Source organism: Pteropus vampyrus, unplaced genomic scaffold (genome assembly GCF_000151845.1).
Source record: "Pteropus vampyrus isolate Shadow unplaced genomic scaffold, Pvam_2.0 Scaffold3, whole genome shotgun sequence".
Classification (NCBI taxonomy): Eukaryota; Metazoa; Chordata; class Mammalia; order Chiroptera; family Pteropodidae; genus Pteropus; species Pteropus vampyrus.
Genome location: NW_011888784.1, coordinates 2,747,251 through 2,762,828, shown reverse-complemented (window position 1 = coordinate 2,762,828; position 15,578 = coordinate 2,747,251). Strand labels below are relative to the sequence as shown.

General features: G+C 35.3%; 1 protein-coding gene across 1 annotated transcript in view; it reads left to right on the top strand.

Moving 5' to 3' along the window:
* The window catches only part of ME2 (malic enzyme 2), a 47,931-nt gene that overhangs the window by 4,273 nt on the left and 28,080 nt on the right, over positions 1-15,578 (top strand). The window contains exons 2-4 of the mRNA XM_011360516.2: positions 4,618-4,737; positions 11,199-11,332; positions 14,792-14,941. Coding sequence (XP_011358818.1) covers positions 4,630-4,737; positions 11,199-11,332; positions 14,792-14,941 — 392 coding nt within the window. The 5' untranslated portion in view covers positions 4,618-4,629. The remainder of the gene's footprint in view (positions 1-4,617; positions 4,738-11,198; positions 11,333-14,791; positions 14,942-15,578) is intronic.

The window sequence follows — 15,578 nt, the reverse complement described above, 5'->3', positions numbered from 1 at the left end:
TGAGCACCCACACAGTTGAATTTCCACATATAACTTAAGTCAGCCCTCTGCATAAGCAGATTGACAACTGCATCCAAAATACAGTTGACTCTTGAACAACGCAGGTTTGGACTGTGTGGGTCCACTTATATGCAGATTTAAGTCTGTTGCAGAATTAGATGCATTATGTGTCAACTGTACTTTTATATTTTATTTTATTCTCTATCACTTAGTAATAAAGAAATAATGTGAGCGATGTAACACTTTAAGTCTTTATTATAATACTTTTGCATATATTCTCTCATTTGAGAATACATGAGGTAGATTTGACAGGTTGTGGGGGGAGGATGAAAATGAGGGGCAGGCAAGCAGGGGCAGCCAGCTGAGAATATCAAAGAACCATTTTAAAGATCTCTTTTGAAAAGGTTCAGAAATCCTTCTGAAAAATCTCAAAGATTTTTTCGAGTTAAGAAAAAGACTAATTTTTGAATTTTGAGAAGTTTATCAAACATATCAAAAGTTGTATAACACTTAGTCACGTAGGATGATAGGTCACTGTGAAGCAGTACTTAGTTATGATGACAAAGACTTCACAGGCAAATGTAGAAAGTTAAATAGTAAGTAAAATTTTACTCTTTTAATAATAAGGCTTGGTTTACCTAAGCAATTAAAAACCTAAAGAGCACAGGAAATAATTTTAATAAAACACAAAATCTTTGCTTTCCCTTTATAATCTCTTATTACCAATAGTGCAGGAAAACTTTATCCTTTCAGCAGATAAAAGAACATTGAGTTTTAATTTTACATAAGTACACTGTTGATATTAAAGCTTATGATGAATCCATTCAATCTCATCTAGCTTGATCGTACACAGAATTTCCTTTCTCAGAGTTCCTTTTCATAGATCTACAACTTTCCTTGTAATTCTCTCAAAAATGCGTCTCCATACCTTATGCCTTCTATTACTGAAAACACATAGCCTACTTTCCTTGTATTCAAAGTTGTTTCTCTTATTATTTCTAGTAGTTTTAATTGGCATTTCAATATTGCAATTTTTAACCCTTAAAAACCTCAATTTCTAATGAAAACTAAGTAATTATAACCTGTTACATCAGTATTTTTTTTAGATTGGCAAATTTATTAGTATATTTCAGAACCTTTAGAAACAGGTTCTTTTACTGTAAATATATTTCATAATTACTTAGAAATGTACCCTTTTAATAGTACAGTCTTTCAACCTAAAGTTATCTTTTAGTTCTTCTGCAATAAGAAACCCCAAATCGATAAATTGAGACTATTTAATAATTAATGTTTCAGCATTTTATCTTATTTGGACATGATCTAAATATTCAGTAAATTTCCATCATTTAATTTAGCTAGCAAACTTTAAAGTTTCAGGTCACCAAAAATATTCTAAGAAACTGGTTCTAAGAACATATATTTATTTGAGATCCAAAAGAATACCTATATTACCAAAGCTTTGTCCGAAGTGCAATTGCAGATAAAATCTGATGGCCAGTCATTGGCTTAATTAGCTTCCTGGCCTCAGAGGCTTTTACAAGTTCAGTCAGATTCTTTCTAACAGAAAGCAGTCTTAGACAGAGCTTATGTGATCAATCACTATTTTTGCTGCACTTAGGTAACTAATCAAGTCAAGTTTATTATAAACAAATTAGTTTTACTGTGATTATCTTTGGTAAAAAATGGGGGTAGTTGTAGAGAGAAGAATTATATTTGTACCTTTGTGGATATTAGATTCTAATCCTGTTGATTGTCTTTGCGGTTTTGTTATATACCTGTGAGCTGGACTGGATCCTGAATTCTAGTTCCCTCATATATTTGTCTAAGACATGGCTCTAAAGTGCACTCCAGACATTGGGAATTATCTTGCTCATAGTAATCATAGAAATCATCCTGGCATGCTTTATTCTCTCAAAGGCTTTAAAGGCATGTTTGCAGTGGCTGACCACCAAGCAAATGATCTTACTAAGACTGGAACATCAGAAAAGGAAGAAAGAGAATGACTGACATAAAAATTGCGAATTTGAAGTCATGACGTATAAATGCCATAGAGAATCAGCAAAGAAAATAATTCCTCAGAGGATCAGTAAAAGCCGCGAGAACTATAGAGTGATAGCTGAGAGTGGTGTGAACGCCTTTATTTTTGATCACATCTCTGACCAAAACGGGGAAATTGTTTAAACAGGCCCAAAATGGAGTCGCTTGCCCCTTAGGACAGCAAATCAAAATTTAAGTGCCGTTTCAGCCTCTCCCAGGAACGTGACCTTTAATCAGTGACTGTGGCATTTTCTGATAAGACAAGTGAGGTGATCTGCAGATAGATCCCTTCCTTTCTCCAAAGGAAGGTGACCTTGCCTGAAATAACTTTCTTTTGTTTATGTCTTCCTTGTCCCATTCCCTTTCTGCCTTTAAAAGTTTCGTTTTGTACAGCTCCTCAGAGCTCCTTTCTGTTTGCTAGGTGGGATGCTGCCTGATTCATGAATCACTTAATAAAGCCAATTGGAATCTTCAAATTTACTTAGTTGAATTTTTGTTTTTAACATGTCTTTTGTGTCGTTAACATTTTTTAAAGAGAAAACCAGTTATTTTGTTGTATGTCTCATGATTCTTTTTTATTATTACTATTGAAATATATTTGACATATAACATTGTGTAAATTTAAGGTATACAACATGTTAATACATTTATATGTTATAATGTGATTGTCGTTTTAGCGATAATTAGTGTCTGTCACACTGCAAAATTAACGTGTCATTTTAGTGATTGGAATAATTAAGTTCTCATCTCTTAGCAAGTTTGTTAATAGTAGTACGATATTGTCTATATTTACTATACTGTGCATTCGATCTCTCAGACTTATTTACTACTTGTTGTAAGATTGTTCCCTTATACAGCATCTGTCCTATCTCCCACCCCCATCTCCATTTCTCATAATTTTTGATGTGTTTGTGATCATGTAGAGTTCTTGTTTTTGTGGCCATATTTAGGTACCACATTTATATGAAATATCCAGAATAAGTAAAGCCACAAAGACAGAAAGCAGATTGGTGGTTGTGTTATTGAACACAAAGGGTTCTTTGCCTGTGTGCATTACAGCCCAATGAGACACAAACAGGAGTTTGCAGCAGAGAAAGTAGAGGTTTATTTAAGGAAATGGCACCAAGTCTGGAGACACAGGTAAGCTAGTGTTCTTAATATCTAGCTCCCCGATGTCCTCTGGGGGGTAGGTTATATAGGGAGAAAATCATTAGTCCTGGTAGCTAAGGGAGTTGGGGTTGTGGGCTCTACTGATTGGTTTGAGGTGATATAAAGGTAATGAATCATTTCTTCAGGTTTTGAGGACAGTTCAAAGGTCTTCTTTGGGGTCCCTCTGTCTGGTCTCATGGGAAAGTAGCCAGGGGGTCGTTCTGGAACTGAAACATAACTTAGGTTGAGATGTTATCTGTAGCCTGTCAGAGTTTCTGTACGGGTGACCATTAGTCAAGTCCAGGCTACTGTCTTCTGCTGCCTCAGGGGTTATCCAAGGAAAAGGTCAGGTCTCTAAGTGGGGTGTGTGTGTGTGTGTGTGTGTGTGTGTGTGTGTGTGTGTGTGTGATGAAATTGTTTTGTAACTAGAGGTGGTGGTTTACATAACATTATGGATTTTTAAAACCTCTCTAGTTTACTTCAAAATGATTAATTTTGTGTGAATTTCACCTTAAAGTTCAATTAAAATGAACTTTAAAAAACTCCTGAATTAGTGGTTTTGTTGCACCACCATATACAGACCACAGATGTCTCAGCAAATACAAATTCCATTAAAAAACTTATTGCATAACAATTGAAACTGTTTGTAATGATTACAGTAATAAATGGGCATTGCAAATTGATTTTTGGTGGGAGAACTGATATGCAGAAGAATCTATTATATTTCCATCAGTAAATATGTAAGGTTTAATATATTATGTAGAGTTTTTTCATTTTGAAAAATTACTACATTTGGGATGGATGTGAAGAACAGAAACATGTTTTCTATAGAATTTGAATGATTTTTTTTTCTACTGAATAACAGTTTCTAAACACAATTTTAGTGCATTAAATTTAAACCAAATATAGTACATTAAAATTCTAAGTCTAGATAAGAATCTGGATAGCTTCTCTTCCTCTAAATGTGTATGTTCCAGGCTTTCCAGTTATTTACTTTTCCACCTTCAAGCTAAACTCCCACACTCATTTACATGGAACTCACTTCAGTCTTTACTAAATGTTACCCTCTTTCTTAAACTCTCAATTTCTTTCTCTCCTAAATGGGAGATACATACCTTGCCGTACTTGTGTGGATTAGAAAAAGGGCAGATGTTTAGCTAACTGTTGGAGATGCCTAAGAGTAGCAATGATTATTATCCTAGGACTTAGAGTGTTATCAGGAAAAAGAAGTCTTTGTCTTCACCTATTATATAACCTTTATAACCTGTAGACATTTAAAAGTATTTTGGAAAAGATTTTTCACATGTGGAAAGTTAAGCTTTCTAAATCTGCATTTGAAAACCGATAGCATGCAGTTCTATAATATGTGTACATGCATGCAGTTCTGTAATATGTCTCTCAGCAGTGCTTTCTTTACTTTGTTTTTCCCAGGTGAAAAAAAAGATGTTGTCTCGGTTAAGAATAGTTGCAGCTCCCTGTACTCTGGCATGTCGTCATTTGCACAGAAAGGAGAAAGGCAAGCCCCTTATGTTGAACCCAAGAACAAACAAGGTTAGTGACATGAACACCAACATACCTGTTCTCTCTTCCTGGTAAAGGTTTGATTCCATGTATTTTAGACAGATAAACGGTGATTTTTTTTTGATTTTTTTTTTATATTTTGTAGCTTTATATTAAAACATTCAGCGGTATTTGCTTTTTCTGCATGAACTTTTCACTTTTCTCCATATGGTAAGAATCATGGCTGCTTTATAACTCCAAAATTTTGCAACTTACAATTTCTACCACCAGGAAAAGGATTGAATTTATTTCCTAGTTCTAGCTCAGAAAAATCTCCAGAATGGCGGTCTGGCCAGGACTTTTGGCCAGATGTGGAATATTTAGATTTACCCAGCTCAAACCAGTTACTCTTTCTCGGCCAATCAGTTGGGCCCTTGGAAGATGGGGTCAAAACTGTAAAATGAAATTTTATCTAACTTCTACCCTCCCCCCCCACACCCCGCACCTCCACGCAGCTTTTTGGACACAAACTATTACACGCAAGTGATTGTGCTCACTAATCATACTACTATTTCAAAAGAGAGGGATCTCTGACCCTTTTTACGCTCGTGGGCCAGAAGCGATAGGCAATACTGAGATCTTGTCCATGCCTTTATTCCTTATCCAAGCTGGGTTCAGTGAGCAAGTCCCTCTCTGTCTTTTGGGGGCAATATTAAATAGTAAGTAAAGATAATTCTGGAAAGAGATTTCTTATGGGAAGCTTGCAAGAAGATACATTAGGTTTATTGCATAATATGAAACTACCTTTTGAGAATAGTGCATTCAGATTAAGTTGTGATTTATTTTAAAACAACAGTAAAAAATTTGCCAATTCCATTTGTTTCCCATCATAAGGGGGATAATTAATAGGATATAGTATGATATGTTTTGAGGGGTTTCAGGCCTACAGAGGGGAATGTAAATTTTGACTAAGGGTCACACAGAGTACCTTATCTTTACATTTTTTGGTACCTGGTGCAGAATGAGAATTCAGCAAGCAGTTAGTGAATTAAATGAAGCCCAATGAGGGATACTCTAATCCTCTGCCATTTCTGCCTCACCTCTCCAAATCTTGCTTGCTCTTCAAGATGCAACTCATTCAAAGTCCAGTTCTCCTGTAGAGACTTTTCACAGCACCATAGACTGGGGTAATCGCTCTCAGAAACTCCGCAGTAGTTTTTATCTTCCTGTCCCTATAACAAATGAACAATATATGTTGCTTTGTGTTACTTTTCATGTCTTGAGCTGTCATTTAAATAATTGTTATAAATTCATTTTCGTGACTTTATATTTCTTAAGATTCCTTTGGGCCGAGACCCTTCTGAATTTCTTTGGATCTTTTATAAATGCCATGGGTATAGTAAACATTTGATAAATATATTGGTTTAATTTTTATTTTTATTCTTATAGAAACTGTATAAAATCTACCTTTTGGGTTATAAGAAATTTATAAAGTACATTGTGGCAAATGAATTTTAAAGAGGAAGATAGTCTAAAATGCATTACACTGTTTCTGTAAAGAAAAATAAAATCTAATGATCTGTGGCCTTCTGAAATCTCTAAGGTTGGAGAGTGTCTGTATGGTTACCTCACTGAAGGACCACTTCGTGAAATCCCTTAAGCATCAGAAAGTGTTTTTGTCATCTGTGTTTGTTTAAGGAGGAACATAGACTAGTGATTTTCAGTTTGAGGGTCATGAACTCTTTGGGGACTTACCATGTGAAGAAGTGCTTTAAACATTGTAGACTAAATTAATAATTTCTTACATATTTTTAAATACTGTTTTAAGAGCATGTTGCTGGTGTGATTAATAAAATAGTACTTAAAGGCAGCACTGAATTTTTAATCCTTTTACTAGAGTTGGAGAAAGGAAGTAAGAGTGACAGTTTTGGTTTTACCTTCTTTATATTTAATAAAATCTTACAAGGTAAAACACGAGACACAAAGGTTTTAGTGATTTGAGTTCTCCCTTTTTTCTTTCATAGTTTAGCTAAAGGTTTGTCAATTTTATAGATCTTTTCAAAGAACCAAATTTTGGTTTCATTTATTTAAAACTTTTTCAGTTGCTTAATTTTCTATTTCACTTATTTTCACTCTGATCTATCTTTCTTTCTTCTGGCTTCAGGTTTAGTTTGTTCTTCCTCTGTCCCCCTCCCCAGTTTCTTAAGGTGGAAGGTTTGGTTGTTGACTTGAGACCTTTCTGCTTTTTAAATATGGGTGTTTACAGTTATAAATTTCCCTCTAAGCATTGTTTTCACTATATCTCAGAAGTTTTGAAATGGGTGTTTTAATTTATCTTAGTGTATCTTCTAATTTCCCTTGTGATTTCTTCTTTAACTAATTGGTTATTTAGGAGTTTGTTGTTTAATATCCAAATATTTGTGAATTCTCCAAATTTTCTTATATTATTGATTTCTAATCTCATTGCATTGTGATTGGAGATAACCTTGGATGATTTAAATCCTTTTAATTTTATTGACACTTTTTTTATTGCCTAACATATGCTCTGTCATGGAGAATATTGCTTGTGTACTTGAGAAGTGCTGCTGTTGAGTGTAGTGTTCTATAGGTGTCTGTTAGGATTACAGTTACTTTATAGTATTGTTCAAGTCTTCTATTTCTTTGTTGATATTCTGTGTAGTTGTTTTCTCCATTATTGAAAATGAGGTGTTGAAGTCTCCAACTTATTGAATTTTCTTTCTCCCTTAAATTTTTTTGTCAGTTTTTGCTTCATATATTCTATTCTGTGCCTCTTTTGTTGGACATATATACATTTGTAATTGTTGTATCTACTTAACAGATTGAACCTTTCATCATTATAATATGTCCTTGTCTAGTAACAATGTTTAGTCTGTTTTATTTATTATTCATATAGCCACTCCAGCTCTCTTTTGGTTACTATTTGCATGGTATACCTCTTTTTTTTTTTTTTTTTTTTTGGTGGGTTTACTTTCCATCTGTTTGTGTCTTTGAATCAAAGTGTGTCTCTTATAGACAGCTTTTATTGGGTCATGTTATTTTATCCATTCTGCCAATCCCTGCATTTTCATTGGAGAGTTTAATCCATTTACCATTAGTGTAATGACGATCAGGGAGATTTACATCAGCCATTTCACTATTTGTTTTCTAAATGTCTTAGATCTCTTTTGTTCTTCTCTTTTTTGTTCCCTTCCCCTTCCTTTGTGTTAAATAGATATTTTCTAGCATACCATTTTAATTCCCTTGTCATTTCTTTTACTGCCTATTTCTCGGTTATTTTCTTAGTGGTTTGCTCTGGAGATTATAACTGTCATCTTTATAACAGTTTAGTTCAGATCGATACCAACTTAATTGCAATAGTACACAAAAACTTTGCTCCTCTATAGCTCCATCATCCCCTTTTATGCTGCTTTGTCATACAAATTACATCTTTATACATTGTGTGACCAACAATACAGATTTGCAATACAATTATTGCTTTATGTAGTTGCCTTTTAAATCAGGTAGTAGAAAAAAGAGCTACAAATGAAAAATACATTTATACTGTCTATATTCGCCTATGTAGTTATCTTACCCATATTCTTTATTTCTTTGTGTAGATTTGAGTTACTGTCTAGTGTCTTTTCATTTCAGTCTGAAGGACGGCCTTTGGTATTTCTTGTGGGACAGGTCTGCTAGCAATGAATTTTGTTTTTGTTTTTTAATCTTGGAATGTTCTTAATTTCTCCTTCATTTTAAAGGATAGTTTTGTAGGATTTGGAAATTCTTGATTGACAGTTTTTTTTTCTTTCAGCACTTTGAATGTCATCTCACTGCCTTATGGCCTCCATAGTTTCAGATAAGAAACTACCTCTTTACCTTTTTGAGGATATCCTGTGCACCGATGAGTCCCTTCTCTCCACTTTCAAATTTCTCCTTTTGTGTTTCTCTTTCAACAATTTGAATATGATGTGTCTAGGTGTACATCTCTTTGAGTTTTTCCTCATTGGAAATATTGAGCTTCTTAAATGTGTGGATTAATATTTCTCAACAAATTTGGAAGTTTTTAGCCATTATTTCTTCAAATATTCTTTATTATCACCTTCTGGACTCTTATTATACATATGTTGGCACTCTTGATAGTATTGTTACCAAGGGGTGAAAATCTCCTTTTTGAAGACCCTGAGTGGGGTCCTTTTCCCATTAAGCATGGGGAAGCCAATTACAGACTGAAAGTGAGCATTAATAGCGCAAGCTTTTATTCTATGGCCAGAGAATGGAGAAGTGGAAACTTAGTTCTCAGATCAATTTCATCCCTTAGCAGTCCAGGGGTGGGTAAAATGGGGTAGTAGAAATGAAAGAGAGATTTAGGTAAATAGTAGGAATAGTCATGGATTTTCTGGAGAAAGGTATGCTGGCTTTCTTGGGATGGGGTTCCACCCTCTGTTTATAGTTTCTTCGGCCATTGTCATGTGATTGTCAACTGTCAGGGCATTGGTAGGTGTGTTATTTAGCATAAGGATTATATTATAATGAGCTTTAAAATCTTTTGGAGGTTATTTAGACAGCAGGCTTGGTTCTTGGTTTCAACTGGTTTCAGCTAGTCTTGACAAGTTCTTAACTGCTGACTAGTGGGCCTCCCTGTTCTCAGAGATAGGGTTAGAGTAGGGGAGAGATTCAGCCAGGCCCTGCAAGCCTATCACTGGGTAACAATCCTACAGGTCTCTGAGGCTCTGTTTATGTTTATTCATTGTGTTTTCTTTCTGTTTCTCAGGCTGGATAATCTCAATTGACCTGTCTTTAATTGCTGACTTTCACCTGCTCAAATCTGCTGTTTAGCCCCTCTATTGAATTTTTAAATTTCAGTTATTGTACTTTTGACTCCAGAATTTCTATTTGGTTCCTTTTTATATTTTCTATCTTTTTATTGACATTCTCAATCTATTCTTTGCCAAGTGGCTCTGCACATGTTGGGACATACCTCCAGTACTCAGCCGGGCAGTTTACAACTATGCATCAGCCCTCACTTCTTACTTACAAGAGCCTCTTACAAGGTTAGCAAGAGGTGAGCTTTCTCGTCTTTCATGGGCATGCCTATAGCTCATGCACGTGATCTAGATTCTCAGGAATATGTCCAAAGTGTAAACCCCCGCAAAGATATCTCCTTCCTTAGCTTTTCTTCTTCAGCTTTTTGGTTAGCCTGTTGTTTGGCTCATCTGTTATTCACTGCCTTAGAGAGTTGCCATATTAAATAATTACCTCTGATTATTTTTAACAAACTCTTCTGAGGAAAAGGGTATTCATACTGGGTGAGCTCCATATCGGGTCAAATAAAAACAGCCTTGCAAATGGAGTCTTCCAGGGAACCAGCAGGCAGTTCAAATAATAATGGTGGTTTCCTGGGTATGGGGCTTTAGAAGAATCTCAACCCCTTTGCTCTCTCTAGTGGCTGTCGGGCTCTGGTTCTCAAAGTGATTATTTCACAATGATTGCTCTTTTCAAGGCTACTATGCAACTAGGGAGTAAAAATAAGGCAAGTTAAAATGCCATGAAGTTTACTATTCTTGCTGAAATTCCACTGTTTTTCTTGAATAAATGCTTCCCTATTGCTGAAGACTGGTTAATTTCCAGAATTCTGAAAAAGTCGATTCTGATTATTTGGCTAGTGTTCTTATTGTTTTTGTGTAGGAAATGAGTTTTGGAAGTCCTTATTCTGACATCACTTCAATACAAAGTATTTAACCCAAACTGAATACCAGAAATGGAAATTTTTCCAATGACAAAGGTTAATTTTTTAAATATTATTTCTTCCTTCCCCCTTCCTCTACTCAGGCTCACTCCTTTCTAGTGGGCGTAGCCTCTCTTATCAGTTTGGTTCATGTTTTTTCAAACTATATTCTGTTGATTTATTTCTAGTGTATGCATATATCTGTGTATATGTACTGGATAGGGGTCTTCTGACATAACAGTATGTGTTTTGATCTGCAGCTTGCTTTTTTTTTTTTCTTTTTATTAACTATATGTTTGGGAGATCATTCTACCACACACATAAAGATACATGTTTAAGTGTGATGATATTTCATGGTATAGAAATAACATATGTTCTTTAACTGTTCCGTAATTGATGGACTTTTAGTTTGTAATAGCCAAGAGACCTAGAAACAGTGCTAGAACTAATCTCATTGTATATGCCTCTTTATGGATATTTATTGAGGATGGCTTTCTAGAAGTAGAATTGCTTTCTTATAGAGTATGTTCACTAAAAGATTTTAAATTACTTTAAAATTGTCTTCTCAAAAGCCTAAACCAGTTTACATTTCCAGCAATGGTATATAACAATAATTTTTACAATACCCTCTCTAATATTAGACATCAATCTTACACATATTTGACATACTGGGCAAAAATGATATCATTGATATTTTTAAAAAATTTGTTTCAATTACATTGTGAGGGACAGCACTATTGTACCCCAATAAGTAATCATCTTTAATCCTTTTATTTCTCCTTTTTAGGGAATGGCATTTACATTACGGGAACGACAAATGCTTGGTCTTCAAGGACTTCTACCTCCCAAAATAGAGACGCAAGATATTCAAGCCTTACGATTCCATAGAAATGTGAAAAAATTAAATGGTCCCTTGGAAAAGTAAGAATTGATTAGATGTTTAGTTTTTTATTAATGTTCCGATCTGAAGTTAGGAGTTTTATAGTTATTATGGCATGAGAAATGTACAGTATAATAAAGTTTGTGTTTTAGTCAGTGAACTGTTATTTTTATAATGATGATGTTTCCTTCACCTCAGTGAATACTTCACTTGTATTTACTGTTGTAAAATTTAGCAGAAATCAGTTTTTTTATGCTTAAAATGAGAGAGCATTTCAGGTTCGAATAGATGTTAGAAACGAAGGCTGTCATCTGATTTGCACCCTTTGTATTCAACAGCTTTTATTGATTGCCTACTTTGTGTGTATCACAGTATTAACCACTGAGGATATAAAGTGAATAATAAATAGAGTGATCATATAATACGTATTACCCAGTTCAGGACACTTTGAGGAGTGAAAAAGGAGTAACTGAACTGGCCCAGGCAAACTAGAATGTATGGCCTCTCCAGTAATGCACAGCCTTGTTTTCTGGGAGCTCATCAATAGATACTGTATTACGTCTGTCATTGTACTCTATACCACAGTATGCAGGACAATGAGAAAAGGGTACCTGCAGAGTATATTCTGAAAACTCAAAGAATTAGGCACCTGATTTAATCTGGGGAATTAGTTAAAGCTTCCTGAAAGAAGTGATGCCTAGCTGAATTTTAAACAGTATGTTACAGGTAGCCAGGAAGATGAGAGAAAGGCAGGTCTTTTGGGTAGAGGAATCAGTCTGTGTACAGGAGTAAAAATGTTTGTTGAGTTTGTTAAGTGTAGGAGTTATTAATTATTGGTGACTGGTAAAAGTGGTTTCTTTGATGCGATGGGGCAAAAGGGAGACTAATAAACTGAGAAATGAAAGGGAGGGGAGGAAGTGCAAACTCTTTTAAGAAGTTCGGGTAAGAGGAGGAGGAAAGATATTGAACAGTAAGTAAAGCAAGACTCAGGTTTAAGGGGGGTATATTTCAGGCCGAAAAGTTGAACACACTTGTAACTGTGAGGAATGAGCCCTAGAGAAAGAGTAATTGATGGAATAAGATCCCAGAAAAAGGAAAAGGGCTTAGGGTCAAGTGCAGAAGTAAAAAGCCTGGCCTTGAACAAGAGAAGAAGAATAGCTCATTTTCTGAGGCAAGAACAAAGGGGACAGGAATAAGTAACGATAAACTATGCAGGTGATGGAGCACAGGTTGTAAGATCTCATCATACTTGATGACCTTGATTTTCTTTATGATGTAGACGATTTAGAAGGGCCACGTTGAATAGAGCTAATGAGGAGAGTGATAAATGCTTGGAGGTGATAAATGCTATGCAGGTGAAAGTGAACAAGAACAGGTTAAAAGGAGTAGGCCCTGAAAGTCTGGTGGCATGATCTCGTTTGTGTTAATGTCGTTCTGTCCAGAAAATATGAAATGTAACATTGATTCAGGTTTGGAGTTTACTGGGCTGGCAGAGATGCTCCATTAATTCATTCAGCTAGTATTAATTCAGGGTTCTTCTGTACCAGGCATTGTTCTAAGCTCTGGAACTACAAAAATGTAAAATTCCAACCATTGCCTTCAGGAGTTCACAGATGAAAGGAAAAAAGAGGAGCCAGAGGGAACTAGTAGAATGGGAGAAAATGAAGCCATCAAGGAGCTTAAGATCCCTGGAAGAACCGAAGCGAGAGCATTGTATAGCTAGCCGAAAGGTAGAGAATCACAGAGTGAAATAACTGCATTCAGGATATCTGAGCCGTAACAGTCTTAGGTGAGGACGGCAAGATCTAATGTGAGATACTCAGAAGAGTCACTAAAGTGAAATGAAGGTGAAAGTAATAATATTAAGGGGATCCAGGAATCACATAATTTTCCTCTGTCACATGCTTAAGTCATCTGTTCTTTCCTTACCATTTCTGCTGTGTAGTCTTAATAGCCCAATTGTTAGTTTTCTTCCCTATAATAAGGAGGAATCTCCTTCCCTTTCATTTCTACCTATTGGTATTTTTTTGCCCATGGTAGCTGTATAGAAAATATAATTCCTTTTCTAACTGGAATCTGTTCTCCTATTTATTCACCAAATATTTGTACACTGGTTGTATTCCACATACTTTGCTAGTTCCTGGAAATATGGAAATATGTAAGGCGATAGTCCCGAACTCATGATATCCTCTAAGCTGGAGGGAAGACAGAAAGTCAGGAAGTGGAGTGAGAGTTACAGACGAGGGAGAAGGGTGTTATTAGACCTGAAAACAGGAAAATCTAACGTGTTTTACATATGGTGGGGATGGGGAAAGGGCAGAAAAGGACCTCGGAGAGCGTGCCTCTCTCAGCTGCTTTCATCAGTATGGATAGAACTAAGCCTGGACAGAGGGTGTTCCAGGTGAAAGGTGCCTCATGGGTAGCAACTCTAAGGTAAGAGCTGTGATGCATTTGAGGAATTAAGTTCACTGTGAAGATGAGGCTGAAAAGTAGGCAGAGGTCTTGATAACTATTTTAGGTGCTTAAGCTTATTTAATTTGTATTTGGGATCCACTCAAGGAAAGTAGAAATGATAAGAGTTATGTTTTTAAGAGAAGAATAGATTGGAGCAGAGGAGAAGAATTGTGTATATAAAAACTTAGTTTGAAAGTTCCCGAGGTTGCCCAAGTGAGAAATGATGGCAGCTTGGACTGGGTGGAGGCAGAGAAAGGAAGTAGATAGAGTTGAAGGATATTTAGCAGGTAGACACTGTAGGACTTGTTGATTTAGTAGATTTGGGGAGGGGAGAGTGGGAGAGGAAGAAATCAAGAATGGACTCTGCAGTTCCCATGTTCAGGTGATAACAGGAGGAGATTCATATTTGAAGAAAAAAAAATGAATCTTTTAGACATATTTCAGGATGATTGCAGGTTTTTCAAGCCAACATTTTCCCGTTTTCTAAACTTTATTATTTAAAAGCTGTTTTTATATATTTATGTAAATTGACCATTGTCGTCTTTGTGCTACCTCTGTTAGGTTCATAAGCCTACAGGATTATAAACTCCATGAGGATGGGGTCTCTTCTTATACATCCCTGGAGTTTTTAATAGTGCCTAGCTTTTTTTTTTAGGAAATATTTGAACGAATGTCACTTTATTTCGCTTCCTTATTTACATGTCAGTCACCTTGAAGATTGAGTCCTTAAAGCGCAGGCGGAAAGGAGTCATGATAATCTTTGCATTTCCAGTGCCTGGTACAGAGCCTGACTCACAGAAGGGCTCAGTAAATGTTGGCTTTTGTTTCCGTTGTTATTCTCTTAATCATAATCATCATCTGCCATTTAAGTACATTTTAATTTTTGTTTATTTTTACTCCTGAGTGTTAAGTTATGATAATTTAGGGTTTTATTTTCTGGGAGAGGGGTGATCCTCAATTTAGATGGTTAGATTTAACTTTCAAAGGCCAAAACTTTGAATGTTATACTGGCTGATATAGACATTATTTACTGTGCTTAATTTCAGATACATCTATATAATGGGAATACAAGAAAGAAATGAGAAATTGTTTTATAGAATACTGCAAGATGATATTGAAAGTCTAATGCCCATTGTATATACACCGACAGTTGGTCTTGCCTGCTCCCAATATGGACACATCTTTAGAAGACCTAAGTAAGGCTTATTTTTAAAAATATATTTGAAAATGATTATTGTGTAGGAAAAATATCACTCCATGTCACCTATTACATTTCTGTTTTACTTGTTGCTGTCTTATCTCAACCACATTTCTCATCTCACAAAAGCTTAATTTGGACAAAAAGAGATTAATAAAAATGCATCACATTCATATCTTTTATTTTTGTAGAAATAGCATCATTCTTTCCTAACCTTGTTTAAGTTATTAAAAAAAAAAAAGGTACTCTTAATTCTGGTGGCACATTCTCCAGAATTAATAATATTTTGATAATCTGGCCAAATTAAGAGATTGATTCTCATTTTTTTCTCAGCTTTAATTGCTACTGTTTGTTCTTTTTATGAACTTTAATGAATTTTAATTTCAGATAGTTCTAGCACTTCCAAATAGTTTAAGTGGAAAGGGACTGGAGCGGGTATTGACTTGAGTCTTTGAGCAAGTCACTTTATGCCTCTGAGTCTGTTCTCGCATAATAAAATAGGGATACGAGTACCTATCAAAGAGCTACTAAGAAGGTCAGATGAGGAAACTGATATGATAGTTGTTTGTAAACTTATAAGCATTATATAGCTGCTATTTTTACTTAATTTGAGTATTCATGTCTTGTTCGTCTAA